This window comes from Poromitra crassiceps (assembly GCF_964638095.1).
Source record: "Poromitra crassiceps genome assembly, chromosome: 1".
Classification (NCBI taxonomy): Eukaryota; Metazoa; Chordata; class Actinopteri; order Beryciformes; family Melamphaidae; genus Poromitra; species Poromitra crassiceps.
The window spans coordinates 101,457,892-101,485,546 of NC_139623.1; the positions used below are offsets into that span (position 1 = coordinate 101,457,892).

Genomic DNA, 27,655 nt, shown 5'->3' on the forward strand with positions numbered 1-27,655 from the left:
TCAGTCTTCAGCCTTCAGTTTATTTAAAATCTGGTGAAATTAAAGCACCCAGTTTCATCATATCAGAGGCACAACCTTGAGACATTAACAGTGGCTCTCTTCTCACAGAGCAATGGGAGCTCTCTCACTTCAGAGGTTTCACACTGCAGCAGTCAGGGAGCATCACGGGATAGATCCTACACATGGCACAAAGGTTGACCACACATCCAGAGCGGGGTAAGAACAAAAGCACATTCATTACAGAATAGCAGGCAAAAATTAATCACCCCACTGACTTAAAGTAGGGAATCAATTGAAAGAAAAATCAAATTGCTCCGTTAGTCAAATAGTGACCAAGTAGAGTTCTATAACCACTAGAGAATGTTGATGGGAAACTTTAATTATTTTGCCTTTCCAAATAAATGTATGCTTCCTGTTAGATGCTGTACACACTATACATTGTCAACAAGTAATTACATTTTGTTGCAATAGTTATTTGAGAAATAAAAATCTCAAAATATCCTTGAAATCAATCCCTGGATTTATGAATGGATCATGCTGAGATGTGATGTAAGCACATGGCTTATCAGATGGATGTGATTTCTTTCAGCTTCAACTACTACAATTCCACTCAGACCTCATGTTTACCTTAATTTGAAAGGGAGGGCTGGTGTATCCACATATCAGTGTCATACTGTTACCACAACTCATCACCATAAAATTAAAAAGAGAGGAGACTGAAAACAAATGGCTTTAAAAATACTAAAGGCAGACATAAATGCAATTTAAGGATACTGTATTGGAGGGACATTTCTATCAGAGAGGGTAATATAAATAAAAATATTTTGCATATTAATTAAACATGGCTGATACATATGGCAAATGAACTAGTCAAATATAATCATGGTACTGAAGACCAAGTTTCTGGTTATTACTTTGGTTGAAGGGCATGGAAGCAAAGCACCTCACTACAATCAATGACACAGACAACACACCACATTCAGTCATGGATATAAGGCACAAATATACTCACATACTAACTAGCATGTGCTCAAAAGGAAAATTCAAGTTTTTTGCTTTTCAAGCACTTTGCCACACTGCAAATGTGGCTTATGGTAATATATTACAATATCAATAAATAATAATTAAGAACGGCAATATATATTCCCACAATCATACAATTACTGTAATAATTAACAAATAAGCATTTGTTTTCTGTCACATCAGTGCTAAGTGATCATTTGCGTCATCTGTGATGGATTTTGTACTGACGGCAGTGAAACTCAAACCTGACTCAGCCTAACGCTGCTCTTTGTAAAGACTTCTGTTCTGCTGGTTTCTGGAGAAAAATATACGTATAAAACTTAAAAGCACATGAACTAAATAACCCCTGAGTTTCAGGACAAATACTGAGGTCAGACATTTACATAGTGTGTCAAGTGAACATCCTGATCTCAGCTTAATTCACAGTACACCGTGCCATCTCCACTCAGTCATTTTGGTAGGCAAGCAATAAGTGGCTGTAGTCATACAACAGCAATTATAGTAGCAAACAGCTCATGATCAGTGTTTGACAGGAAAGGCGTGCAATGTCTTGATAATCTTGTGGAATTGGTGGTTGACTTTCAACCTTCTACATTGTGCTTCAGATACAGGAGTTACAGCCATTATCCTAAAAGAACAGCATCCATTATTTCATTAAAACCAAAGAACTCAAATAATTACTGGGGAAAGGTATGACCTGCATGTACAACTACCACCAACTGATCTAACTACCATTCATTTAACATTGGCCTGTGAAGATTCAAATAATAAAGGTTAACCTAGAAACCTGACCTTAATTTTAGATATAGAAACATAGGATAAGATGTTTACTTTGAAATTGTTGTTCACATAAAACTAAAACTAAACAAAAATAAAATCAATTAAGCAGTTCAATTTCAAGTAACGCACTGGTGGAGATGGTTTATATTTGGGGACTGTCAAATTTTCTTGGGATCACCAATACTACATATTATAACAGATCAATTGAATGTGAATAGGCAAGTTGGTTCTGGCCACTTTCTTCAAACCCTAACCCAGTCCACCAAAAGAAAAGCCTCCAAGTTTAAATGAGGTCTTGTATGCTTGCCTTGGAAGACACCCATGCACAACGGACTGTAAGGCCAGGAACACAAATAATGCATTGAATGCATTACTCCCCAAAGGAAGTTCTTTCATTTCAAATGAGAATCAATCTGTTGCAAATTGAATGTGCAGATTTTTTTTCAACATATGCATTGATGATAATTATGTAAATTTAAATGAATGTTTCACTGCGAGGAAGGTTTATGTTGTTTCATCTCACCATGTGATCCTTGTGTAGAATTCTGTACTCAATTTGCACCAACACAAATTACTTTCAGCAGCTTAAGCATGATCTTGGTGTCAAGGTTCAAATTGCAGCTCCTACTACCATTGTCTACAGCACTTCAAGGTTGCCTCTCCTTCCTTCTTATCAGCTTTGTATCATTACAATGTCGGTAGTATTGATAGTATTCTGTTACATCACCACACAGCCATCATGGTAGGAAAATAACAGGTGATTGTAATCAATTAACAGGTGATTACAATCAATATGGCACTTTACAATACACACAGCTCATTGACTGGGTGTGTAAAGCGCCATATTGGTAGGAAATGTACGTGACATCATGACAATACTATGAATATGCAAATGAACAATGTTTAACTTCCCTCCATGTTGCCTGCAGCGAGAGCTCCCCATTCATTTGCTGGCAGAAACTCCACCTTGTGATCACCTGACAGAGTTTTGCCGGCACGTATGGCTCTCGATCTGACTGTCTGTGGATACGCACATACAAAAATTATTAAGTACAATCTGTAGTTAAAACAGCCACACTAGCAGCGCAGCTTCAAAATCCGTTGCTCTTCCGACAGGGCACAAAATGAGCACCAACCAAATGCTGGCAAAATATGCAAGTGGCTGGTAGATTTGCTTCACTCACCAGCCCAAAAAACCCAATGGTAATCTATTCGAGTGGCTGGTAAAATGCGAACATTGACTAGCCATTTGGCCGACAAAAAAAGTCAATTTTGCACCCCGTCTTCTGAGAACCAATGACATCACTGGTTCACAGAAGTACAACACATCTTGAAGCTGCTCCCTAGAGACACAGAACATTAAACAAGCAACTAGTAAACATGTTGTCCCCCATGAGTGATGCATTACCACCTTTGGGACAGTCCCATTCATTGTCAATGCCACCCCCTAGTGGCACAAAGTCAATGTTACAGTGTGACGGACGGACGGATGGACGGAGACAGAACTTTGATGGGTGAGAAAGAAAAAAACCTGTTGGTTTTCACATTAGATCTCGATTTTGGATAGATATGAAACGTTACCTTGTGTTCAATTACCAAGGCATATTTCATTGATTTGTGTTGCTTGGCAATAAAATCGGTGGCGATTCAGATTCTGGGGGAATCTAGCAGCTTTACAGCCATGACCCTGATTTCAACAAGTGCCAAAAAAACACAAGACAATTCTGTCACATACAGCAGTCCTGTGACTGGGAGGGAGTTTCTAGTTGTTTGTGTTCCAATGCTTTCCACCTCACCCAGTCCAACTATCTCTCAAAAAAGATCTTGTCTCTGATACTGACATAAGCAGGTCTGCAATCTCCTCCAGCATCGGACCGATCTCTCATTCCCTTTCGGGCAGTGTCTGCTGCTGGCGAGCAGCCAGCTCCACTTTGTGAGTTCCTTTGGGCAGTGGGAAAGGGGTGGCGGTAGGTGGGTGCGGGTGTCACTGGGTGAAGCTCTTCTTGATGGCCACGTTGGGGAAGAGGGTGGAGAGCTCCTGGACCACGCGGGTGTCTATCTGTGAGCAGAAGGAGACATCCAGGAGGAGAAGCCTTGGACACGACTGGAGGAGTTTCTTCAGGGAGGCGGCGCTCACCATCCGTGTTCCTGTCCATCAGTTAAGTCACAAGTGGAAGAAAACAGATAATGTGATTTTACTGATGTGACAACGGACAGCTTTGTCCTACTGTATAAAACTTTTAGAAAATTGTGTGACTGCAAAATCAGAATAACTCAACATTTCGATGGCTGTCTCAAGAGCAACATAAGCCGTTTTCACACATGCATACAGGAAAACTGCCTGTAAATCAATGTCGGCCATTTCCCGGAATTTCCCTTCACACCTGTGGGCTCACATGTGTGAATATAACAGTCAAATTACCTGTATTTGAGGGGGGTCGGGGGGGGCACTGCAGAGCAGGTGGGGAGTGACGTGTGCACTTCGATGGGGAATCGTCCTTATTTTGGGGGTCGGCAAAACTCCGATGGTGAAATAAGTTTGCTTGTCACACAATAAATCACACTCGTTTGACTTAAGAGTATGTTGTATCCTTCACATTCGCTCATGGGCTGCAGTGCAGAGTAGTATCCAGGCAGCGTCAAGCCAGCGTAATAAACACAGCCGATTTCCCCCCTCCTTCAGTCCTCCGCACTTCGCAGCAGCCCGACACAAGACAGACACAGCGAGAATGGCAGTGGCTTGCAAGCCGCCCAACGCTTGTATGTATGTAGAGAAAGCAAATGCACGAAGCGAAATGTGGAAGTAATTTGCTTTGATGTGCGCGAATGATTAGATGATGCACGCTGGAAGTGAACGTTAAGCAACGTGTGTACACCTCGCCCATGAGAGAAGGACCGGCAAATGACTGGACCCGTTTCACACTTGTGTCCCTTATCGCGGCATACCGCTCTTCTGACTGGCTCGAAACTGGTGAAATGTCCGCGATGACGGGGGAACGCTTATACCGGAAAACAACTTTCACACATGAAGGCATTAGACCGCTTTCCGGTCATTTAGCGGTAAAAAGCGCATGTGTGAAAACGGCTATAGACAAAGGACATGGTCAATGATTATTTTGTTATCAATTAAATAGAATAATCAGTTATTTGATTGAGTAATTGATTAATTTCAAATAAAAATATTTTGCAACTGAAAGAAGATAAATTAAATACGAAATTTCCTGCGGAGTATGTCATTACAACCAAACATTTACAAATAAGACATATTATGGACAGACTGAGTCCAAACCCAAATAACGCACTGCATTATGGTTATCATCATCAGCTCAATCACATCTCTCCGTGTCTCCACTGAATTAGGAAAATCAGTTGTAGTTTTTCTGTGCCATATACATGGAATAATCTACAATGCAAATTAAAATGGTCCTGGCCTTATTACATTGAGACAGTTCAAATCTATGTTTGAGATTGGGCTAAGTGCAGTCATGATGGTAAAACAAGCAGAGTGGATGTACCCAGTATGTCGAGGTGCTGCAGTGAGGGGCAGTTGGCTGCCAGCTGGTCCACGTCGGCGTCACACACAGTGCGGTTGGCGGTGAGGAAGAGCTTACGGAGACGCGGCAGGCTGCGGGCGAGCTGCTGGAAACATCCAGAGCTGCTCTGCAGGGTGGGACACCAGCCCAGGTCCAGCTCCTCCAGCATCCTGAACACACACATGCACCCCCCCGACACACACACAGAACATCAGGGTGATCTGGTTCACACTTCTTTACGTATGGTTTAGAGAGGACTTTAGCTTTAAAGATGCTAGGTGTAGCATTTTAACATTGCAAGATCATAACCACATTCATTTTGACATTGGTCTAATTATCATAAACAAGGGAAACCATAGCAAATCAGATTAGCAGCCTGACAATGCGGTTTACATTGTGAGGGAGATTGCTGCTTTAGGGTAGCCTGGGAAGTCGGAACCTGACGAATCTGCAAGCTCATGTTTGATTTGCTCTGGCAGATGAGTGGTCCCCCTCCCACACGACCTGAAAATGGTCGGGCCAATCACAACCGTTTATCTAATATGGGGCGGGTTTGATACGATGACTGACAGAGGAGTGCCGTTGAGGCATTTTCGTAAACAACCAAGATGGCTTTCATTTCATTGCTCTGACTGGTTGTAGGTCTATCCAATTGCGTCCAGAGGCATTTTAGTCTAACCTTGCAGTACCTCGGGGCGGCTGTAGCTCAGGAGGTAGAGCGGGTCGTCCACTAATCGCTTTGGATAAAAGAGGTCGGTGGTTCGATTCCCGGCTCCTCCAGTCTGCATGTTGAAGTGTCCTTGGGCAAGATACTGAACCCCAAATTGCTCCCGTTGGTGTGCCAGCACCCTGCGTGGTAGCCTGCCGCCATCGGTGTGTGAATGGGTGAATGTAACTACTGACTGTAAAGCGCTTTGGATAAAAGCGCTATATAAATGCAGGCCATTTACCATTTACCTTGCTTGCAAGATGGATAACCTTGCGAGATCAAAAGAGATTCTCTCGACGTAATCCATCTTGTCATGCACAGGCAGTTAGGATGATTGGTCGAACCATGGCCGGCTCGACGAATCAGCGGCAGCCTTAGGCGGGCTTTCTGTGTCACGCTACTGAGAAGCGCCTGGGCAAGTAGTGGGTACATGGTCTTTGTAGTTCTTTTCCCTCGTCAACATGGCTGCCGCCACGTAAGTTATTTCTCAACTGGACAGCATTTCCAAAATATCAAAACGTTTATTAATCCAATCCAATTATTAATCGCGCATGCGTTAGTTTGTGGAAATCCCTGTGCAATAATTATAACTCTGGCCCCAGCCCACATCACTCTAGCCGGAGCACATGTTAGCCTACATTAGCTTCCACAAAACACACACACAAAGCTGCGCAAAAGCGCTTTACGTTCTTATACGGAGATAGCGAGGCAGCATAGTAAATAAACACACGTGGCACTGCGCTCCATTTTCATCAATTAACTATTAATAGCCCAAGGGACGGCCACTCGTCAATTCGCTGCGCGTAGCCAAACACTCCTGGCTGCTGTTAGCCGCTAATTAGCAACAAACATTTCAACAGGCTCATACCCCTGTCGCAAACGTTACGTCAGAGGCATGGCGATCTGATTGGTTGAAGTTAACACGGACCAGCGGTGATAGACAGATGGATCATCCAATCACCTGCCAAGTAGCTTGGAAAAAGTGCCCGCCTCCGTCAGCGGGTCGGGTTACTGCATTCCCAGATCGACTGGTTTAGTGAAACGTAATGTGGAGCTAAACCGTCCATCTGGCAGCGTCAGGTTAATTTTAGTCTGCACCCGTTGGAAATCAAATGTAACCGTTTCCAGACTCATTCGCATTTGTGAATTGGTCTGGTAATGTCAGGCTAGCTTCAGAGCACAAAGCTCGTATTTTCAGCATTTCTGGCAATGGCGAGGGAAGGTGTGAAAGGCCAATGGGAAAAAATCACTTCCGACATGTTTATCCTTTTCAGTAAAACCAAACATACCATGGAGGGGGGGGGGGGGGGGGGGGGGGGCAACATTGTCTTGTGAAAGGAAACAAAGGGGTTTATGGGAAATGTGGTCTTCCATTTGAGAAACACTAGCACAAACAATGGCATGAGATAGAGGCTACCAATCATCAACCATGGTATTATTTATTATGCGATTATGGTAATCTTACCAATATATCAAAATTAGTTAAACAATGTTCTAGAGATGTTTCAAAATGCTACACATAGCAACTTAAAATATCTCCTTCCTTAGTCAAAGAATTGGTCAGAATTGGTCCCTTGCTGGCACTTGTGTAGTTTGGTGTGATACAAGATGTGTTGCCATGACACCCTCATAAAGGCATGCAGCCAAAACATGTTGGTGAACTACCAAGAATCATTTTTCATAACGTTAAAGATGAACTGAACCCAATGGAGCCAAAGTAGCACAAGGGTCGGAGACGTTCCAGAGTCTGAAAACAAATCGTGTCTGAGATGACAGGGTTGAGAGGCGGGCCATAATAGCATGTCAATGATTTGATTTGACAATATTAAATAAGTGCACTGAATACCCATGTATATGAAGTAAAATAAAAATAAAACATTTTTTGGGTTCAGCTCGTCTTTAATCTTTCTATAGTCTCATCATTGGAAAATGTGCACCTTTTCTGAGTAAGTGTTCTCTCGTAGCGAGTTTAACTAGTTGGCGTAGCTAACCTGCACCCGGAGGCCAGTTCGGCCAGGCCTCGCTCCGTCAGGTTCCTGCAGCGCCACAGATCCAGAGAGCAGAGAGAGCGGCAGCGGGCGCTCAGCATACTGGCCACAACGTCATAGTCCTCAATCTGCAGGGGGAGAGGGAGGCTGCAGTTAGGACCTCACACACCACTCATAAAATGATGCTGAGAATGAATGAACGAATGAGTGAGTGAGAGTGAATAAGTGAATGAGTGACTGACAAAAATAAAATTAGTTGTATTTCCATCAGCTGGTTTGAGGCAAATTCACCACCTTCCTAAATGGAGAATGAAGCTATGACAGAAAATATAAGTAAAACATTTAAATTGTCAAGAATTTATTTGTTTTGGTGAAATAGTTTTCTTCTTTAGTGTCAGCTAATGTTGCGTTCATCCGAAGATGAAAACAAAGAAATACACTTTCTGCAATATTCTAATACAGTATAGCAACATGGCCACACAACCACAGTCATGGAAACGAAAGCATGCATGGCAGGCATGGGAGGTTGTGGTAGACAGATATTTTACTGAAAAAATAAACTGATATCACTATGTCATTATTTATTCAACAAATGCTTTTCCATCACTAGGACCTAGAAAAAGTAATCCACGCTTTCATTTCTTCGCGACTGGACTACTGTAATTCTCTCTACTCAGGGCTCAGCCATAAAGCCATCTCCCGTCTCCAGCTCGTACAAAATGCAGCTGCCAGACTCCTAACAAACTCCAAGAGACATGACCACATCACTCCCATCCTTGCCTCCCTTCATTGGCTTCCTGTTAAATTTAGGTGTGATTTTAAGATTTTATTGATCACGTTTAAAGCCATACATGGCTTTGCTCCCACTTACATTTTAAATGTATTACCTCCATACGAGCCTAGCCGCTGCATGCGCTCCTCCGGCCAAACCTTTTTAAAAGTTCCAAAAGCCCGCCTTGTCACAAAAGGAGACCGGGCATTTGCGGTTCGTGCTCCGCAACTGTGGAACTCCCTTCCCGAGGCTATCAGGCTAGCAAACTCTGTAGTTTCTTTTAAATCTCTTCTTAAAACATACTTCTACAGGCAAGCTTTCTCTTAATTATGCTATCTCTTTGCTTTTATTTGTTTCTATCTGCATATTCTCATTGTTTTACAGTCGTTTTTAATGTAATTTTAATGAGTTTATTTTATCAGCATTATTTGATTGTTCCTTTTTGGTTTTATTTGGGGGATCTATTTTTATATTCCTCAGTATGTATAATCTCTTATCTTGTTGTGTGAAGCACTTTGTAACTTTGTTTTGAAAAGTGCTATACAAATAAAGATTACTTACTTACTATTTGTTGCATACTTTAATTTTAAAAACATTTCTTCTTTGCGATATTAAGGACGTTTTACAGAAATGTCCCATTTCCATTCATCCTTTATTCACCTTATGTAGCCATGCCCATTTGACCCGGTTGTGTGGCCGTATCAAAACTTCCGGCTAAAAATAAAATGGCTGGCTGCTCCAATATCATCTAACTCTGAATTAACTAATAATTTAGCCAATTGTATGTAACATACATACCAAATAAAAGCAAACGGCAATGTCTAAGAATGCAACGCCATGTAACTGGCTCGTTAAGTCTCGCATTCCAGGGAATTACGTTAACGTCTGGGGGTCTTATTGACGTTAGTGGCTCGAGCGCAACTCGGAGGAGAGAACACTATCTGAAGCTTTCTTTGTTGGAGTCCAGATATGTTTGACAAGAAGGTGCTCGTCATTGTTGACGATAACGTTATCTGACCTGGCTAACAGTGGATACTCGCTTGCTTGCTGTGTACCGGCTCAAAGTAGTAGGCTACGTTGTTTATTTTACCCCCTTCACTGTCCGCTCCAAAAACAACTCTCTTATTTTGCGCTGTGACCGCTGGAAGTGTTAAAAGGACCCGGAAGAATTTGGCCCACTGTAAGGTCTGAACATAAGGTGAATAGGTTGCATCAAGATTCCATCACTTGCATGGAAACCCAGCCAGTGACTAGTACTGTGTAGGTGGTGGTTAGTCAAGCATTAGATGCATCTCTCTCTCCTCCTCAGGTGTCCTTCACTGGCCTGACTCGCGTCCCTGTCCGCCTGCCGGCCCTCACCACAGCCCCGACCATCGAGCCATCTAGCCGATCGTCATCATCCCGGCCATCCGTCGTCACCCTGGCACATTACCCGCTACTCCTTCCTCCTTCGCCTGCTTGACACCCGGGCTGTAGGCCGTAGATTAGCTAGATTCCCTGTGTTCTAGTTAGTTCCGGTTAATGGCTAGAGTAGTCAGATTGTCTGAACTGCTGCTCATTTGGCCTGGCCGCTCTGCTGCTAGTTCCAGTGTGTCGTTGCTACCTGTGGCTGGGCGATAAATGTCAATTCTTTTCTTGCTTATTCATTGGCTCTTTTCGCCTGATAAGTAATTACATAACCTGACTGCAAAATGTTACTGTCCCCTGTGACTATTCATGACCATATCGCCTAGCCACAGTATATTCTATCTGTTCTGCTCGTCTCTTCCCCTGCTCCCTCCCCACCTCCTCCCTTTCCCTGCTCTCTCCTCCCCCACATTCCCTGCTCCCCACCTCCTCCCTTTCCCTGCTCCCTCCTCCCCCACATCCCCTCTCCCTCCCCACCTCCTCCCTTTCCCTGCTCTCTCCTCCCCCACATTCCCTGCTCCCCACCTCCTCCCTTTCCCTGCTCTCTCCTCCCCCACATCCCCTCTCCCTCCCCACCTCCTCCCTTGCCCTGCTCTCTCCTCCCCCACATCCCCCCACTCTCCCTCCCTTGCTCCACCTCCTCCCTTTTCCTGCTCTCTCCTCTTTCCCCCTTCCCCACCTCCTTCCCTTCTCTGCTCTCTCCTCCGCCACCTTTCCCATTCCCTCCCCACCTCCTCCCTTTCCCTGCTCTCTCCTCCCCCACATACCCCCGCTCTCCCTCCCCACCTCCTCCCTTTCCCTCCCCACCTCCTCATTTGCCCTGCTCTCTCCTCCCCCACATCCCCCCGCTCTCCCTCCCTTGCTGCACCTCCTCCCTTTTCCTGCTCTCTCCTCTTTCCCCCTTCCCCACCTCCTTCCCTTCTCTGCTCTCTCCTCCGCCACATTTCCCATTCCCTCCCCCTCCCTTTCCCTGCTCTCTCCCTCCCCACCTCCTCCCTTTCCATGCTCTCCCTTCCCCCACATTTCCATGTTCCCTCCCCATCTCCTCCCTTCCCTGTTCTCTCCTCCCCCACATTCCATCCCCCTTTTCTCCCTTTCTCTCTTTCTCTCTGCCTTTCTCTATCATATGATTGTTCAATCTTGTTATTATTACTACTGTAATTGCTACTGTTGTGTCAGCTAGATTTAGCTAGACATATTTTCTGTGAAGTCCTCTGAGACATGCTTGTGAATTAGGGCTATACAAATAAACTTGACTTGACTTGATTAGATGAGCAATAAAATCAGTGATTAAGTGAGTGAGGAAACACTGTATGCATCTTTAAACATTGATTTTCAAAATGTAGAAAAAAGACAAGAGGCTGTCTAATATCCTGCCATAATCACAATAATACCTTAAATATAACATAATAATAAAGTTACATTAATTAGGTCATTAATTAAGCTAACTCATTGAGTGCCAATGACGACAGTTGTCGTCAATTCGAATACTAACGTAGAGTGCCAAAGACGACGATTGTCGTCAATTGCGTTTTTTGACGGTGGGACGTGGATCAATGCCCGATACATCTCCTGTACAAATATTGTAGCTATTGGAGGTCTATAACCTATTTTACCGACCCAGTAGGTGGCGACAGTGCTCTCCAGATTACAGAAAGGTCCGGAAAACAGGAGGAAAAAGCCATGATCAAAGAGAAACCGATGCATGCTGCAGCCAGAGCCATATAGATTGCTCTGTCTGCAGCTTGACGTTGTCTGCGAACCGCAGTCAATCCGCGCACACAACTGAGCTCCTCTGCCTCTGTCTGTCTGTCTGCATAGTTTCTTCACACGATTAGCCGCCAGAAAGGCAGCACCCGACGCCGAAGGGCCAAACCTTTCCCTGCAGTCCGGGTTGGCATTTCCTTGTCGCGCTGGGAGCCGCCCGGCGCACACAAACGGAGCCTCCGAAAATAGACTGGGTGCGTGAGGCTGTGTAGTGTGGGGAGGAGTTTGCAGCTGAGGGGGGGAGAGGGGGGTGGGGCACGCAGTGCACCACACAACTACACCACGTCACTACATCAGAAAATATTATCTTCAGACTCAGTGAATGTGCTTGAAATGCTGCATTTCACAAAAGGCGGAATAACTCAGCTTCTAATTTGAAAAGTGTATTTTTGCTCAAAACAGCCTATCTTCTCCGGCTCATAACTAAAGAACGGAAAATGGGATCAATAAACTTTTTTTTGCAGATGATAGAAGAGAGTCTCCTCGTTCTTTGTGCGTGTTCGGTGTTTACATAGTAATATCACACAATATTCTGTGGGCCTCGAGAAATCACTGAAAACGCTCTGAAACTCTGGCACTGGGAGCGTCCGTTCTCCAAAAGTGGCTGGCACTCAATGAGCTAAGTAATGCATTCATTATCAGAGATTTATAATGTTGACATATTTGTCGTCATATAAGACAGTATTAAAACAAGCTCTGTGTGTTAAAGCATTATGGAATTATAGTAGTTTCATCCAAATCAGTCTTACCTCATTAATATGCAAATGTATGCTGCAAGGTGCTCCAAAATCTAATCAGATCATCTACTCTATAGGGGGAACCTGTGGTGTAACTATCAAGTTTATATGATCTATTGTTATTGAATTAAGAGTGTATCTATCCACAGACAGACATCATCATGACAACATGATGTTAATAAGCATCTATCAAATCCTAGTACTATATGCTTAGTAAGAAGTTAAATAGTCGAATAACGTCATTATTTCTGTCAAGTGAGACAAGTGGTATGCCAAATTTGTTGGGCCTAGTCTATTTACACCCAACATATATATTTTTTTACTGTTAGTGCAAATATTGCCATACAACTATTGTCTTTGCCATCTTTTGGACAAGCTAGTCTGCTACACAACAAGCTACACAACATTGAAAGTTGTGTAGCTGACACATAATCTTTTCTTCTTTCTTCTAACTAGTGTGTGTGTGTGTGTGTGTGTGTGTGTGTGTGTGTGTGTGTAATCTTACCCTCACACAGCTTCCTAGGTTGAGGTGTTTCAGCTCTATGCAGAAGGTCAGGATACTCAGAATAGCCGTTTGCTGCAGCAACAAGGAGAAATACGCAGTTGGAATTTCATTAATTAGACAATTTCCATTTTGTTCACACATTTCTTTCCAATAGGGTGAGGTGTACAAATGTACAACTTTGTGATCGGGGACATTACAAAAAGCAGGAAATGGAAAAACGGCAGGAAAACAGAAGTGTTACTAAAATAACTACTGTGTTGGAGCTGTGTGCCAAAGACCAAAATCTCAAAATAAACCCCTAAAAATCTGATCTCTGAATGTAAATCTAAAGGAATACACAAAAAAGAAACAGAAACAGGTCTAGTCATGCCATTCAATATACCTCCTAAGTGATTTACCTTTCATTGTACTTAAGGAAATTTAATATCGCACAACAGATTATTTGTACTTCTCCTCAGAGCGAGGACAGGAGGACAGGGGCCTCTTCAGTGGCACTGCAGCTAGGATAGAGATATGGGAATCCAACACTACAGCTGCCGACACATGTACCTCGGTGGCAGGAGAAAGTGTCAGATATGACAGTGAAAGCCTCTTGTGTTGTGTGTGTGTGTGTGTGTGTGTGTGTGTCTGTGTGTGTGTTTGTGTGCGTGTGTTTGTGTGTGTGCGTGTATGGTGCGTGCGCTTGAGGTCTGTCGCTGGCATCTTTATAAAAGCCTTTCTCCGGCGAGCGAGCTATTTAATTAGAGCAGTGACAGGGTGATGACAGCTGAGATGTCAGGGCCTCAAACAGACACACAGCTCGCTCTGTCTGCCTCGGTATAAACAACCTGCAGCACACTGCCTGGCTCCACCGCAGAAACGCGACACTCTCCCCTCTCCCTACGCCGCTAGCCTGAGACATGACAAACACTGGAGAAACGCTGAGGTGCAATTAAAAAAAGAAAATACAAAAAATACACAAGACAGTGGTTTTTCACATCAGGCAGGCCTGAGCCTGAACAGCTACAGCACATGTCTCTGGGACCCCTGGGTTCAGAGTTGACTCGGTTCATTACAAATGATGACAACAGAGAATTAGCAGCGGCTAGCCCACAACATGCAGCATCCAGGGGGCAAATAAGCAGCTTGTGGAGATCTGAGCCCAGCGTTAACACAAATCCATGACAGGGTTTCTACCACTTTCATTAAGCACATCTGTGACCACTTAATAAAATGAAGTCAAGAAGCATTTAGAGACACAAACAAGGATATCATCAGCTGAGCGACTGCTCTGCCCTCTCAATCAATCCATCCAAAGTCCACGGGCAGAAATGTGATTTTGATTGGAGTTTGCCGGATTGTGCTGTTGACCAAGCCTACCTCTATCTTGGTCCGATAGAGCACCAGTCTGCGGAGGCGTGTTAGTTTAGAGATGTGTGTGAAGGCCTGCGCGTGCAGCCGCTCGCAGGAGGACAGGTTGAGCTCCTGAAGGCCTGGACACGTCTGGGAGAGCACCTCCAGACACACCTCGGACAGGAAGTGGCAGCACGACAGCTCCAGACAAACCAGGCTGCCACCGCAGGCTTTCATGAAACTGAAGAGGCCAATGGCAGGAAATGGAGAGAGAGGGAGAGAACACACGAATAAATACATCTCACCATCAGCAACCTCCTATTACTCCATCTGCCTCTCTGTCTTTCTTATGTACCTCTATGATATCAAAATGTGACGGCCCCTATAAATATTTGACCGATGGTTCATGCATTATTTCATGTACTCATGCTTTATCATTTGTTATATATTGCATATATTTCTATTGTCATTTATTTGGATACTGCATACATACATTCTAAGATATTTCACACGTATTCATATGAAACATACTTTGTTAATTTCCGTAGAAAATAGTGACCTCTGGACTCCAACTCCCACAATCCACCACTTCCTCACCTCCAACCTTTCACTCGCTTCAATCACCTCATCACAGCTGCAGACAATAGGACTGATTAGAGCCAGGCAGCCACCCTAGCTGTACTCAACCCTCTTCTCAGTTTGTTACTTTGAGAGCACCAGCAGCCTATCCTTGTTTGCTGCACCTCATCCTACTGCGTGCGTATGTGACCGAAAGTAAGTAGCGATTCATATTTGTCTTATTAGGTTGCTTACCCTGTATTATATTACCTGTTAAATATGCACGTGTTAATGGATGTTTGGTGTAGCAGTACTGGTTTGAGGTGACTATTGCTTATATTTTTCATCTTTCCTTTATCTGTTGTATTACAGGACCACACACACTGGATTCCTAAACCACACCCACACCTCTGTACTACACCCACCTTTAACTACAATACCAGGGATCAGCGTGACGTAACAACAACAACAAATCACTGCAAAACACCCGGAACCGCCAGCAGTTAACTAGTATGAGTTGTGCCAAACAAACGTTAATATCTCAAAAACTATACAGGACATGGCTTATATTTTGACATTCTGAGTGAGAGCAGAAGTAGCTCAAGAGTTTGATGTATACCTATATGCACGTCGTGTTACAGTTGTGTGAACTGTCGCAGTTTTTAAATTTTACACCGCACTGCTGGGGCTAGAGTGAGCACTCAAGGCTCGCTCCATAGGGTTCCATTGCCGTTTCCACCCGGAAATGTGGTTTTGTTTACAAAAATGCTGTTGGCATGATCCCTCGTGTAAACGATCAGATTGGAAACTCAAGACTGCTCCTGACCAACAGGCCATTGTGTTGGTTAAAGCTTGGAACTAGCTAGGCCTCAGATGCTCTTCACCAAACCTCACCATTCCTTATTGGTAATATTTTTCAATTTCCGTTCCATGCTATACTACTCTCATCCTGGTCCTGTATATAATACATTTCATTTGGAGGCGCCTTTCAAAAGAGCCATGGTCGCCGTACAGAACATAACATACTAAAAGATCATACTCAGACAGAGCATGGCAAACACCAGCATAGATAGGAGACGGGCGATACAAGGCAGGCAGACACATAGGGGATGAGGTTGGAGAAAACTGAGTGAGGAATAGGATTAAAGTGAGTAGGCTAGTTTGAACAGGTGGGATTTGAATGTGGTTATGGTGACTGTTGGATGTGTCCCAGATAGCAACGACACGTTGGCACAGTGGTGGTTCAATGGTGGCAGAACGTTGGGAGCCGACCTCGGGCGCTCGTCTTTATGGCCGGTGGCATCACGTTCCGCCAACGTTGGAAACCGTCCCGTTTACAGTACACTGTAAACAGTCCTCTACACGCAATTTCATTATTTTTACATGTTAATATTAATTTCTGAAACTTCCTTAAACCGTATATGGCAGTGTTATGTCCAAATTTAACTTTATTGCTAGATTAACAAAAAGAAAAACGTCCACAACCCAGTTTTGAACCGGGTACCTTCGACTGAACTATCTGTTCGTTGTAGTTTTCGAGTTGGCATGTTGAGTGTATATAGCTGCATTGCCGACTTCAGTGGCTATAATTGTGTAATTTAACCACCACCTCTGTAACGCAACAGGTACTTACACGATACAGAAATATATTTTACATCATGTATGTTAACATTTAGGGCACAAACGTGTTTTTCTATTTAAAAATGGCCATCAAGTACAAGTCTTTGTGACGATGTTTGGTGGAGAACGTCAAATGATAAGGTAATAATGAAATGCCTTTTGCATGATTGATATGTTTGCTCATAACCATTTTCCATGTTGTAGCTACATTTGGTTTGAATTCCATATCTTATGATGAAAGACAAAGAAGAAGTACATTTATTTAGGCTACACAGGCACATTCAACATTATGCCTTAAGGCAAACTATTAAATATTTGCAATCAAAGTGATTAAAAATAGCCTATATTTGCAAGTCATTTAGAATAAGCATTAGCTGGACATTCCCAGAATGACACGTTGGCAATAGGTTGGCAATGGTCGGCAGCTGAAAACATAGTTAGGCCAGAGTTGGGACAACATTGGCAAAAGTTGGCTCGATAAGCTGTATAAATGGTTGGGCATACATGGTTGGGCTGACGGTGGTACGAGGTTGGCAGAAGTTGGCTCGGCCAACGGTGGCACTAGTCGGACACATCCAATCTTATTATTATTATTATAGAATAGAGTAGCCTATCACATTACATTGGAGAGGTAAAAAAAATGCATCTTCTAGATTAGGGGACAATTTGCTTTGCAAAAGGACAACAAAAGAGAACGTCTCTCCGTGTTTCTCTGTCATATGCCATGTTTTATGTAACGCTATGTATGCCATGTGTCATTGCTATGTGGGTGTCTTTACAGCAGCTTGTTGATAGAACTGCCGAAAATAATCGATTCAGAGATGCATCGCGATGCTTAATAGGACGATTCTGAATCGATTAACAAATATCAAAAATCGATTATTAAAAAAAAAAAAAATTTTTTTTTTTTTTTTTTTATAATCAAATAAAATAGAATGTAAGTACATGCAGTTGTTTATTTTAATTATGGATCATAATACAATGCAATTCCAAATGAACTTTTATTTTAAAAGTAGCCACACAGTGAGAAAAAAGAAAGTGAGAAAAAATAAATCATGTACTGCGGAAAAAGTGATGCATCGATTTAAGATGCATCGGAGATGCATCGAGATGCATCGTATAATCGAATCGAATCGTAGACTTGTATAATCGAATCGTATCGAATCGTGAGATCAGTGAAGATGCACAGCTCTACTTGTTGAATGCTTTATTATGGCATATGACATAGAGAGACGTCCTCTTTTGTTGTTCTTTCGCAAAGCAAATTGTCCCTTTTTTTTTTTTTACATCTCCAATGAATATGATACAGTATCATAATAATTGATTCGATTTGTGTCCGACTAGTGCCGACCTTGTGCAACCGTTGGCCCAAGTATGCCCAACCATTTATACAGCTCATCAAGCCAACCTCGTGCGAACGTGCCAACTCTGGCCTAACTATGTTTTCAGCTGCCAACCTATTGCCAACGTTGTGCCAACATGTCATTGCTATCTGGGGTGTATGCTGTTTTTTTAATACGTTTTCATATATATTTTCTTGAAAGTGTTGATCTCAGATTCCTTTATTCCTATCATCTTCTAGTATAGTATCTTCTTTATCTTTACTGTGAACCTGTAACATGTTCCTGCAACAACCCAATTACGGTAACTATTTTCTGCCTATAGTTTCATCTACCATCTAATCTATTCTCCAAACTATTGATAGCACAGTGAAACTGATTGGTTAAAAAGGAAAACAAGGCAACAGAAAACATGTCCCCAACAAATAATGCAGTCCTCCTCTGGGCTAATCGGCAAGAAATATATCACCTAGAAGTTTGGTTAAAATCTGATCTGCAGTGTGTGAGATATTGTGCTTAATGGATGGACAAACAAACAATCAGACACCAATGCACAGTCTGTCCCTCCCCCTATTTCACCACAAGGGGACAACAAAAAGCCCATGAATGGTTGTGCTAGCTACCAGTTTGACAAGGTCATTTGCATGTTTCTTGTTTTCTTGCGGCGTGCTGCCAGTCTGACCTGCTGAAACCGGTCGGGGTGAGAGCCCCGCGATTGCCGGTCCAGGACAGGTTGAGCCTCTGGAGGAGGGTGCAGCGGCTCTGCAGGTGCCCCAGGGAGGCATCGCTCAGCCGGGCCCAGTAGGGCTGCAGGCTCAGCTGGGTGTACTGCAGCGGGTCCAGGCAGTGCTGCTGAAGCAGCTTACAGCTCCGTGCCAGGCGGCACAGGTCTGGCAGGGTCAGGTGGCTCAAGATCAGTTGGATCAGCTGTGGAAGGAGTGATGGTGGGTTGGGGGTGGGGAGAGGAGACGGGGAAGGATGAGACATGGGAGGAGAGGAAAAGGTAAGAGAAGATGAGAGGGTAATGGATACTGTACATAGGGCTGTGTATTGGCAAGAATCTGGTGATATGACATGTATCACGATATGACATGTATCACGATATGACATGTATCACGATACAAGAGTTAGGATTCAATATATTGCCATACTGTAAGCAAGGAGATCTACTGCATTTTTTTTTATCCAATTAATGTAAAATGGCTGAAGATGCAACGGTTCTATCTAGTAGTAGTCGGGGATTTAAACGAAACACAAAATGAATGACTGCCATGAATCTCATGTAAACTTAATTAAAAATATTTTTGTTTTGAAAATGGATACAGTATCGCAAAACATAATATTGTGCTATTCCAGTGACTCCTACAGATACATAGTGTACATTTGATGAAGTAGAGTAGAGAGAACAGCAGTGAACAGTATAGTCTAGGGATGAAACTATTACCGGGTTAATGATAAACCGTGATACAATTCCTGGCGGTTAGTATTACGGTTTCAAATTTGGATTATCGTTAAACCCATGTAGGTTTGATTACCGCCATTATCGCTGCTGTACAGCGCGCTGTTCGCTTGTTTATTAAAAGCATGTCAGTGTTATTTTAATGTTTATGCAAACAAAAAGTGCATACCGGTATGCCAATTGTATTTGTGGTTTTCAATATAAAACTTCCCTGAGTGTATCAGTACTGTTTTAAATCCATTTTCAACATTTTAACAATACCACACTAATCTTACCATACTATAATCAGAGAGGGAATAGCGCAGCAGGGCGATGCACAACTGCACAGGCCACGTAGCGGCCGAGCTGCATATTTGAGCGAGGCCGGGCGAGCCTGCGTAGCTCGCGAGCTGCATCTGCGAGCCCGCTCCTCGCGGGGAAACCAATGAGCGTCAATATTGTGACTCTTAACACACAACGTTGGACCAGAAGTGCCTGCAACTGTAATGGCAGAGACAACGAGTCTAGGCTAGAAAGGCGCGTGCTCTATTTCTAATACTGATAACCGTGATCATTTTGCGCACTATAATCATGATATGGAATTTTCATACCATTTCATCTCTAGTAGAGAAGAGTAGAGAACGGTTGAAAACGTGTGTGTGTGTGTGTGTGTGCGTGTGTGTGTGTGTGTGTGTTGTGGTAAATTAACAATACACAATGTTGAAGTGGGTATCAGCTGACAGATAATGGCTATATTGTGTTTCTGAAACAAACACACGGCGGTTGTAAAGACTGCTGTTAATGGCAGCGGTTTGGAGAGGAGATAAGAGAAGGAATATCAAGAGAACTGTTGGTGTTTTTAAGTTGGGCTCAGACAACATGAGATGTCTTCGTGGCATGAAAATGACTCTGTTGGTGAGTACGTACAAGTTCAAATGTCAGAATGGCCCCGAGCCAGAAAGTTCATGCGTCTGTGGATGTGTGTAATACTGTTATATACAGTGTACATAATACTTATTTAGACAGTGTACATATACATGTAAAGACAGTACATACGGTACTCATACAGTGCACATATGATTTTAGGGCTGGGTATTTTCAAGGACCTCGGAGTATGAATCCATATTGAGTGAGACTAAAAGCCTATGTCCACCAGCTGCGATACGGCTCCGTGCAGCTGCCTGAACAGACCCACACCCATGTCATCTTGTAAAGACGCATGCGGGATCCAACAAAAATAGAACAGGTGCGTATTTTTGCTATATCGGAATGTGTTACCTAATTATACTATATATATATATATATATTAGTTACTACCTAGTTAGTTACTTAGTAGTTATAGTTACTTAGTAGTTACCTACTACCGCATACACATCTATTAACATGGGCGAGAGTCTGTTTCAGCAGCTGTACCAGAGCTGTACTTCATCTGGTGGACATTGGGCTTATGGATCATGATATGATTTGATACTTTTCACTGTATCAGTATCATTAATACAGGTCAGGATATATGACTGATTTCCAGTAAGTTTATATAAACTATGCAGAAAATCCTTTTGTGATGCATGATTATTATTTGCATTATTTTTATGGATTAGGACAGAGGTTCTCAAATGTTTTTCAGCCAAGGAGCGCTTACAAGATAGAAAATAGACCAGGGACCCCCTCATTCTGATTTGTGATTTTGGACTAAGCTTAATTGTTTCCACGGTAACAGGCTTGACTTTTAAATTGATAGGGTTGTTGTTAGATTAGAATGTAATCCATGAACCATTTTAGATTTAAACATATTTTCGTTGAAGCTTTTGCAAAAGCAAAAAAAGTTTTATTTTCCTGAAAACTTTACTTGGACCCCCTTGCAAAGTGCCACGGACCCCTGGGGGTCCGATTTGAGAACCACTGGATAAGGAGACAAATTGAGGCAAACCTTATTTTATTATTTCCAGTCCCCTTTGTTAGGCAAATTCAAAGTAAACAATACAGTGTAATAACATGTTCACATACACAGTGAAAACACACAACTATTTGTGAGTTGAACTTAAGTATTTACACTAGTATTTAGATTTAGCAGCAGGCTGTCTGAAAACAATCTAGTGGTGTCTAGACAGCTACATCCATATTACATTACATTACATTACATTACATTACGTCATTTGGCAGACGCTTTTATCCAAAGCGACTTACAATAACACATTTTTTGTCCGCAATAGAGCAATCAACTATGGAGCACAGTCTATGACAACTACAACTTCTGAAGGAACAGTGGTACAAGTTTAGGTTAGTATACGGTAATTTTTTTTTTTTTTTTTTTTATAAAGAAAGAGAGAGAACGAAGTTAGATCAAGAAGGGCCCAGATGGAGCCTGAAAAGGTGAGTCTTTAGTCTTTTCCGAAAGATCGGCAGTGATTCAGCCGTCCTGACCTGATATTAAATTTCCTTAACTTTGTTGTTTTCTCATGCTATTTAAAAACCAAATGCCTAAGCTTACAGATACTTTTCTTCCTCTTTTTGTTGAGTTTGTGTAGCACATTTTTGTTTTCAAACCCAAAATGTGCCTAAACACCCGCCTTGAGATTTACTGGCACAGTATTATGGCACCTATCATTATTATTGACAAGTGATTTGTTCAACAGAAATCTTTATAAACATAAATAAACTAACCCTACTCTTCAGAGATTTAGTGGTGGTTAAAAGTATCTACATCATGAAAAAAATAATGATTAATATGAATTGATTAGTTCCCACCCAGCCCTAACTGATTCGATGTACATGTATGCAAGTTTGATTATTACCTCATAAGGCAGTTTGTCAAAGTAGCCGTTTCCCATGTTCTGGTGCTTGCCGTCCCCTCCTTGTCTGAATGGACCTCCCACATCAGACAGTTCCTCCTCGCTGTCGCTCAGGTCACTGATGTCGATGAGGGGCATCTTGTACAGGGCCAGGATGGGCCTCTCCTTCACCCCGCGCAGGATGACTGCGTCCAGCTCCGTGTAGTACTGCAGCAGAGAGCTGTTGACCTCCAGACGCAGCAGGTTGGTGGGGAAGCTCAGCTGCTTGATGCTGGGGGAGAACTGGCGTGCCTGGGGGGTCAGGACCTTGGCGGTGGGTTTGGTGGGTTCCCCTGACCACAGCACCTCCCACCTGGACAAAAGGAAGAGGAGAGAGTGCATACAACACTTGCATCGCAAAGCAATGCATCTGCAAAGGAAAATTATCCTTTCATTTGAACGGAATGATTGAAGTTCCATTGAACAGCATTTGACATTAAATTTGACTGAGGTAGAAGATCTGATATAACCATCCCATATGATGGTCAGTGCCTATGTAGAAACCTAACTGAAATGGTAGAAGGAGTGAAGGGTGAGAGAGAACAGGTATGCAAAGGGGGTTATCAAGTGGGAACCTTCCATCACAGATGTCTTATTTTAAATAGGCCCAGAACACCAACAGTAAATTCTGGCATCCCAGAACCACCTCCCACCAGAACCACCTCCCACCAGACCCACACTGAGCATCCACCAGACTTGATCTACATGATTCTACACTGGCACTGCAGCTACAAGGTTCTATACAGCTCACATCTCACCACACTCAATCAGTGTGGACAGCACACCCTGACTTTCCCCCCTCACTGCTCAGCCTCGGCTGCTGCCTCAGTGCATCTAGACTTCTTTCATATACCTCATGCATGGCACCTTCCCACAGCACAGTGAGCTCTATAAAGAAACCCTGCTTAGTGTTGGACAACAATGCTAGATCAGGTGCTGACAATCTTTCGTGGGACCCCTAGTAGCTAGCCTTTATCAGGCACTGCCAAGTACTTAAACCCCTGGCCTTGGAAGAGCAACTTTTGCATCCTGACAGAATGCAGCCCGTGTGCGTGTTTCAGTCAACATAGTTTTATGCGCATTTTGAAGTATTGCATGAAAGGTTGATGGAAATAAAAAAAAATTGCAAAAAAGTTTTTACGCTTGCTTGAGTTGGTTTTTGCCTTTTCGCAAAACAGTTAATGTGCATAAAGGGAGATGGAAACACCGTTTTTGATTTAAGTTCTGACCTAGCGAACATTTAACTCGCATGACTAATCAGCTGGACCGTGTGTTGTGCCTGCAGAACTGACAGACAAACGCTCTCATAATCCTGCAGCAGAGCCAATGATCTGGATCCTAAAGTGTTGCACATAAAGGTTCTCCTTTTGCACAGTGACTCCCAGAACCATCTTGTCCAACTTGTTTCCCACATATATGGTGAGTGTCGCAGAATGGCCATTTCGCCTGTGATATTGCCATAATATTTACTCATCACCACAAGAAAGAAATATGGACGCCTTGGACGGACAGTCGGACACACCAGCAGATTGCATGACAGAAGTATTACTTCTCCTATGGCAAGTAAGCATTGGAAAGCCCACTCTCTCTATGATCTTGTATGACCCCTCCCACACACAACCTTACTTATTTGCTTAACAGCAGGTCATGGAAATGCACATGATTGGAATTTTAGGATTGTCCACTTTTCAAAAGTTTGGCTTCGAATTTGCACAAGACCTGAATGGAAACACAGCTTGTATGTGTCTGAACATAGAGGACGTGGGGTTTTCACTGATGTTTTGAGGTATTGGCAGAACATCAGCGGTTGCTCTGATATTAATCTCTAGATGTCTCAATATTTCATGACTCTTTCTAATAGAGCTAGTTGCTACTTCCACTACACTTTCCTCATGCATCCATCTGTCCTGCTTAGCTTGAGAAAGTGCTTTGCTACACTGCTTCCTCCTGAGGTAGCCTATGCTTTTGCCCTACTACTCATTTCCTCCTTGGTAGGTGTAATGCTTTGTTCTACAGATGTTTGTTTGTGCCAAAAGAAAAGATCTCCAACACCTGTTTGACTACAAAATCCCTATCTCAAAATGCCAACTGACCTTGTTTTTTTCTTCTTATGTTTACAAGAGCAGGTGCTACACTTCTTTCTGTTCCTTCTTTAGACTCTTGTCACATCAACTTCAGCGTTACATTTCAGCCTTTGAATTCCTGTTATACTAGAGCTGTTAAACTTGAGTACCACTGAGTGCCACTGCTAAGATATTGTGGGGCTTTTAGTCATTTCCTAATGTAATCATTACTGTTATTTATAGAGCACTTTTCAACTGAGTGACAAAGTACTTTACAAACAAATTAAACCATTCAAAATGGAAGCCAAAATGATAAACAATACCAATAGCTGGCATGACTTGGAAAGAGGGTTATAGGAAAATAAACAAATGCAACAAGTTATTTAAATGATGGCTTTAAAACTGCCATCTAGGGTTCCTCTGGGCATTCCAGAGCCTCGAGGACAGCAAAGACCTTGTTAAAGCCAATACTGTGCTTACTGGCTGGAACTGCATGGTTCCCTTAGACTAGACAGGCGCCTGTGTCCTTACCTAACATCACTAGGTGGGTTCTGGGAGAAGGGGTTGAGGGAGCAGGCCAGGATCTGGACGATGGCCCCGGGGTAGTAGGTCTCCAGCACCTCCACCGCCGTGGGATAGACGGGCTCCTCGAAGGCCAGCTCTATATAATCCTGGCTGTGGAAGCCTTTAGGTGTGCGGCGAAAAGGTGGTGGGGCACTGGCACACTGTTCCCACCAGGTCCCGTACGCTCTGAACACAGCCGTCTGGGTGAAGTCCCCGGAGCTGGGGTAGACATTGGGCACCCCAGCCAGGTTCCACATAGTGTATGACATGCTGTTCTCACTGCCATAGTGGGAGCTGAAGTCCAGAACCTCCTTGGCGTACTGCTTCACCTCCACACTGACCGGCAGAACCGCCCGCTGGCCGGACTCCACGGCCCGCCGACTGGTCAGCGCCTCGCCGCGAGTCCCGCTCCTGGAGCGTCGCCGCAGACAGATATAGTAAAACATGCTCAGCAGGGTTAGCATATGGAACTCTGGGGCTGAGGGGGACAGGGGGGGGGGGGAAAGGGGGGCTAGAAGGCGGAAGAGAGCAGCCGCCACCTACTGGAAGCACGTTGGCTCAACAGGTCGGAGGCTACAAAGCGCAGGCTAGAGGCCCAGCCGCATGCATGACCTGTAGGTTAGACAAGAGACAAACATACAGGAGTGAGAACAGCAAGACAGCAAGCCAACATCTGAGACGCTTCAGAGTAAACACTCATGCTGCTGGCTGGGTCCTCATAAAAGCTAGAAAATCTTGCAGTATCCTTTTACAGATTAAAAGGGAACAATAATAATATGAAGGACAGTGCTTCATTTAAAGAGATCGTCATGGAAGCCTCTTTGGATGGAGAACCTTCTAAATCACCAGCTCCTCATCTTATCTGCATCAACTGAGCCAAGCGGCTGCTTGGTAGCCCCATCTATGGGCCTTGCAATCACTCACAACTAATGCTATGTTGACTGTTGTGAAGGAAAACTATGTGCCCCTCAATCCCTACGATAGTCTTACTACAATTTCACAACAGTTGTTTCTCAGTTGATTGGAAATGCTGCCAGGCTTTAGCATATTACATTTACAAGCTATTGTCCTCTGAAAGACATATTCATTTGTTTTCATTTGTGAGTGTGACTACTTTCAGAGGACAAAAACGTATGGAATCTAAAGATAAATCTGTTCATATTTTTCTGATGATAACACACTGGAGGTGAGTCATGCATCACAAAACATGGAGACATCATTAGATGGACAACACCCAATACTCTGGAGGTCATTAGTGACAGTGCAGCATGATCTAGTGCTCCTGGACTTGTTAAGAGCTATGCAGGCTGTTGGGACAATTTGAGCGACATAAAACTTTTCTACCTCATTTCAATGAGTCTGTAAAACCTCCTGGAATTAACTGACGTTACATCAGATTCAAAGTTTACATACGTAGATAAGAATACACATGCAAAAAGGTAGGCCTCATACAGACACATGATATCCCTATTATTGAATTTGCATTGGAATAACCTCAACGCGAGACTCTCATGACTGAAGAGTCTAGTATTGGAAATGATACAGGCTCGCTTCCTTGTTCAGAGAAAATCCAGTGCTGTTTCCCAATTACAAGAATTGATGGCAGCATTCTAAATTGAACCCCCGCTCACTTCCTGTTGCAGTGTTTGCTATGGACATAAAAGAGACGGTTTTAACTTGACAACAAAAACATTCTAAATTGAACCCCCGCTCACTTCCTGTTGCAGTGTTTGCTATGGACATAAAAGAAAAAAAAACATTAAAGTGCAGGACTGACCATTCCGTGAAAACCGTATACTCCTCTTTATAAATAAAAAAAAACGCACACCAAAACACCAATGCGCGTTGACTGGTAACAGGAATTAACATTTTTATGATTCGTTGGGATGCATTCTTCGCTTCGGCAACACATCAAACACAACAAGCAGTATCTAGCATTAAGTTATCTAATTTAGACTTTATGAAAGTCGTCACCCGTTATTCCATAACGCTACGTTACGTCAAACGTCAAATAATCTCCTCTCTTTCTCCGTGGGCCGTAGTAAAGTAACATGATCCAAAACGGATCAAAGCCATTTGTATTAACGTCACATAACAAAACACGAATGTAAGCTAGCTAGCTGACATGTATGCAAAATGCTCCTCCTGCTTGCCATCTGAACACACTGCTGTTGTCTTTACGTTAGCTGTTATGCTAGCAATGATAGCTAGCTAGCCTACAGAGCAGCTGAGCTGTCAAAACATCGACTGTGTGATGATCTGACTAGTACGTTATAGCTTATCTGAACTAGCTTTTCAGAACTACACAATCACCAAGATAAAACATCAGTTAAATTTACTGTAAACGTAGGTCGATGTATCCATTCATTTAGATTCCGCAACCCTCTCATTCGTGGTAGGATATTTCAACCACGAAAACACATTCAGGATGTTTAGCTCATGGTGCATTACTGAACTGTCGGAAAAATACAAACACGTTCCGCACACATGAACAAGTAAACAAACTGGTTAAAAAATCTATGGTAGCTAAATACGAAGAAAGTCAACCGTGGCGTGTCCACAATTGATGGTAAAAGCAATACGACCATGTTAATAATAGATTCTTGCTAATAATACAATTATCAAACATCAAGAACATGCCTGGTGGTATTTTATCCTCTTCATTGTAGGCTAGTGGTGTGCAGCATAAAG

At 43.1% G+C, this 27,655-nt stretch overlaps 1 protein-coding gene across 1 annotated transcript; it reads right to left on the reverse strand.

The window, feature by feature from the left end:
* On the reverse strand, nt 1–27,401 carry fbxl4 (F-box and leucine-rich repeat protein 4). The gene is made up of 9 exons (XM_083643865.1): nt 27,304–27,401; nt 24,932–25,576; nt 22,302–22,650; nt 18,754–18,998; nt 14,581–14,794; nt 13,222–13,293; nt 8,037–8,161; nt 5,319–5,506; nt 1–3,951 (listed from the first exon to the last, which is right to left on the reverse strand). The coding sequence occupies exons 2-9, from the start codon at nt 25,426–25,428 to the stop codon at nt 3,788–3,790; spliced, it is 1,854 nt and encodes a 617-aa protein (XP_083499991.1). The 5' UTR covers nt 25,429–25,576; nt 27,304–27,401; the 3' UTR covers nt 1–3,787.
* Between the last annotated feature and the right edge of the window lie 254 nt (nt 27,402–27,655).